The sequence below is a fragment of the Beta vulgaris genome, chromosome 4, assembly GCF_026745355.1.
Source record: "Beta vulgaris subsp. vulgaris cultivar EL10 chromosome 4, EL10.2, whole genome shotgun sequence".
Classification (NCBI taxonomy): Eukaryota; Viridiplantae; Streptophyta; class Magnoliopsida; order Caryophyllales; family Amaranthaceae; genus Beta; species Beta vulgaris.
In genome coordinates, this window is record NC_079205.1 from 23326180 (window position 1) to 23330755 (window position 4576).

Sequence of the window (4576 nt, forward strand, 5' to 3'; positions counted from 1 at the left end):
AAAATCACTTTCTTCATCAATAGAAACTCATTCATCTCTATTTTTATGTTCATCAAAGCAAATCTGTGAAGGTGAGAAAATTCAATTCCTTTGCTATCATATAATTTTTTTTTCTTATATTTTTGTTCTCTCTTCTTGGATTAATTATCATCTTCTGCAAAAATTGTATGTTTGTGCCATTAAATTGACTAAAAAATATGATTAATTAAGATGTTATTTTGTGCTTAGATTAAAAAAATTTGATTTGGATTTCATCTTGAAATTTTTGATGAGAAATTTGAAACTTTGCCAAAAGAAAGAGAAAACTTAGACTTAAAATTACTTAGACTTAAAATTAAAGCAAGTATATAATACTCATGAATAAGATTGAAAAATAAAAGCAGGAAGAAGATAATCTAGCGTGGGAAATCATTTAGCAATACATACAGTACTAAACAAACGAAATATATGAAAGTTAGGTTTGGACTAAAGGAGCTTTATAATTTTTTTTTTAATCAATCATCACATGTAAAACTAAGGTTTCCCAATACCAAGTGAAAGCAAGTGTGCTAACATATATAATTCATGTTTAATTAGTTTCATGCTCTAATTTTGTATTCTTAAATTCTATTTTCATGTCATGTAATCCAGATTAATATGGTTGATAAACCTGAAGTAGTGATACATCATGGAGGGTATTGGCAGAAGCTTCACAAAATGGATTATGTGGGTGGTAAACTTACCGTCTTTAACGATTTGCCGAATTGCATTGATTATGCCTATGTCAAAACAATGGTTTGTTCTTTAGAATACAACAATGTCATTAAAATGCACTATCTTGATCCTGCTATTTCTGATTTCGACAATGGTATTAGGTTTTTAGATGATGATGTTAGCAATTTTGTTAGTTTATTAATGGAGTATGGTTGTATACATTTATACTTGGAGCACCAGTATGAGATTGATCTCAATGGATTTAATGTTAATGTGCCTTTCATGTCTCTATTGAATGCATCAACGTTTATAGAAAACACTAAAGCTAATGACAACATGGTGAATGATGACATTGATTATGATGAGAATGGATCTGATTTAGAGGATGTTGAAGTGATGGAAGCTAGGGACAGAATTAAACATTACAAAAAGTTGGAAAATGAGCTTGAAGAAGAACTAGATTATTTGAAGAGAGTTGCTGCAAGGAGAGGAAATGATAAACTGAATGTAGGGAGTGATGTAGAGGCATCAGACTCCTCTGGATTTAATAGCACATATGAGGAGTCGGATGAAGATGATGTTGGTTTTTTGGTTCCACCGCCTTCAAACAAGTCTTCTAAGCTGCATAACATATCATACAAACCTGGAACTACACCTCAAAACACATATTTCTCAGTTGGTATGGACTTTCTTAATGCAAATCAATTCAAGAAAGCCTTAAGTGACTATTGTGTGAATAATGGCAAAGATGTGAAATTTACAAAGAACCATAAAGATAGGGTGGGAGCAAAGTGTAAGGCTACTGGTTGTGAGTGGTCTATTTGGGCTTCTTGGGATGGGAAAAAGAAGACTTTTAGAGTCAAGACGTACAATGGGGCACATAACTGTGGCAGGACTCAAAAATCTAAAAAAATAAGTCGTCGATGGATTGCTAATCACTACCATAACAAGTTTAAGATAAATCCATATTGGAAAATGCAAGAGATTGTTGATACTATCTGGAATGAATGGGGTTTAAAAATTTCAATTAAAATGGCCCATAATGCTCGAAAGGAAGCACAAAAAATGGTGCTTGGAGAGTATCAGGAACAATTTAAGCTTCTTCCTCGATATGCAGCAGAGATTCTTAGTTCAAATCCTAATAATAATGTCAAGTTCAAGTTAGAGGGTGGTCAATTTAAGGCCATGTACTTGTGCTTTGATGCTCTAAAGCAAGGATTCCTTAATGGTTGTAGACCAATTATCTCACTCGACGGTTGCTTTTTGAAAGGCCCTTATGGAGGTCAACTTTTAGTGGCTGTTGGTAGAGATGGTAACAACCAATTCTTTCCCGTAGCTTGGGCAATTGTTGACATTGAGAATGGGGTGAACTGGACATGGTTTCTAAGTTTATTGGCTGCTGACTTGAAAACTACTAGAGGGGCTGGCTACACATTTATGTCAGACCAACAAAAGGGTCTGATTAATTCTATTGATGAGATATTTCCTGAAGCAGAAAAGAGATGTTGTGCCAGGCATGTGTACTGCAACTTTAGGGAGAAGTTTGGTGGGGGAAAAGAATATAGGAAACATTTTTGGAGAATTGCAAAGTCTACAACTGAAAATGAGTTCAAAGAAAGAGTTGCTGATTTCGGAAACTTAAATGAAGCTGCTGCACAAGATTTGTTAAACAGAAACTACAAGAAATGGTGTAGAGCTTTTTATAGCCCTCTTAGCAAGTGTGATAGTGTTGACAATAACATGAGTGAAGTCTTTAATGCTTATATCCTCAATTCCAGGCACAAACCCATAATTACTATGCTGGAGGATATTAGGGAAGGTTTAATGGAGAGGTTACATAAGAAGAGAGACATGTTCAATGGTAAGCAATGGTTCTTATGTCCTAGGATTCAACAAAAGCTTGAGACTTCTAAAGTTCATGCAAGAGGATGGGCAGCTTATTGGGATGGGAGATTCTCTTTTGGTGTGAGAGAAGGAGCCACACAAGTCAAATATGTTGTCAACTTGTTGAATAGAACTTGTAGCTGCAATGCGTGGCAAGTTAGTGGCATTCCTTGCAATCATGTTGTAGCTGCAATATGGAAGAATGGTGATCCTCCAGAGCAATATGTGGCAGATTGGTTTCATAAGTGCAACTATTTAAAAGCATATCAGTTTAATTTAGAGCCTCTTAGTGGCCCCCAAGTGTGGCCAACATCACAATACTCCATACAACCACCTCCTGTCAAAAAGGTAAATGCTTGTAGACCAAAAAAGAAAAGGAGATTACAAGCTGGTGAGATTGTTAGAGGGAGAAAAATAAGCAAGGTGGGGAGTGAAATGTCATGCACAAAATGTGGACAACAAGGTCATAACATCAGAACTTGTAAGAATGATCAAGATATATTAAATTTTGCTCCATCTAAGAACCAAAAACAACAGCAAACAAAGCCACAACAGAGGAAGGGGCGGCAAGAACAAGGGTTTGAAAATTCAAGCCTTCCTACTCAACACTCACATGTACCTATGCACCAAACAGGGATTGGAATCTATACATATCCAAATGGGTTTCAAAGACTTGCAACTGTAAGTGTGAAATTTGGTTTGTAATTTTATTTGCATTAGTTTACTTTAGACTAATCCCCTCAATTTTATTTTTAGGTGCAACCATTAAGGGGAGGTGTAGCGGTGTATAATGATAATGAAGGGCATAATACCTTGCATTCCATCACCTCTAATCATGAAACTGTTCCAGACATGTCACAAAGTAACAACACTAGAGCACCATGGTTCTCTGCCTCCACTTCTAAATACTATTATCAGGTAATTGTATGATTTGTTGAAAGTTATTCAATTAGTACACTAATTATATTTTACTCATATATAAACTTTTTTTTTATTGAAAATATATGCAGGGAGGTGGACTTGACTACAACATCTGAAAATTTGGTGACTTTCGTTTTTTTTAAAGGAGTGACTTTGGATGTTACTTGATGAAAAACTGTATATTTTGAAGATTTAGGCCTCTGGTATTTTTTTTTTTCTTTTGGAGTAATATAATATGAGAAATTTATATCTTAGAAGATTTAGGCCTTTGTTTCTTGTTTGGATTTAGATATGCAATGAAAATCAATTTATGACAAACATGTTTAGTGGAAATGTTGAACTTTATGACTTTCTGTTGCTCCTAACAGATTTGGAATATTCATAGCTTAATAGTTTTGTTTTTCAGAAAATTTTAGCTTAATAGTTGATTTTTTTTGTATTGAATTAATTTTTCTGTTTTTGGTGTTTACTAACTTAACGGTGTCAAGTTATGTTTTAAATAATCCCTTGGAAGAGCAAAAAATTACTTTAGGTCCTTAACGGAAAAAAGATGAATACTTTGAGTCCTTAGAAGGTAGTTAACTCGCTAATCTTTTTAGGTTTAGGAAAAGAGATAAGATTTAAAAAGATTTGATGACTAATAAGATGATCAACTTAGGACTTTAATCATCAATATGACTCTTTTCCTTTTTATCCTTTTAGGAGTTTCGATTCCATTAAACTTCTTTTTAAATATAAAGCTTTTATTAAGACATGCTTAATTAAAACATTTTCAATTTTATTAAGCTATGAAAATATTTTTAGTTGACTTTTAAAAATAGTCAACCCTTTTTAAAGTCAAATCATTTTCCAAACTCATTTGGATTTAAATATAACTACATAAATACTTTAATATATTTATGAAAATCCTTTAAAAATGTGGGGGATTACAGTTTCCATTGGTTATATGGTTTGTAGTAAAGATAAATAAAAGTCAAGGACAGTCTCTAACTCACGTAGGATTATATCTCTCTCGGCGAGTATTCAACCATGGATAATTCTATGTTACTGTATCAAGAATTACAAGCAAAAAGGGTTT

The 4576-nt window shown here is 33.5% G+C and overlaps 1 protein-coding gene across 1 annotated transcript; it reads left to right on the top strand.

The window, feature by feature from the left end:
* Positions 1 to 894: 894 nt before the first annotated feature.
* LOC130591089 (uncharacterized) lies at positions 895 to 3614 on the top strand. The gene is made up of 3 exons (XM_057394002.1): positions 895 to 3258; positions 3334 to 3495; positions 3588 to 3614. The coding sequence occupies exons 1-3, from the start codon at positions 895 to 897 to the stop codon at positions 3612 to 3614; spliced, it is 2553 nt and encodes an 850-aa protein (XP_057249985.1).
* The last annotated feature ends 962 nt before the right edge of the window (positions 3615 to 4576 follow it).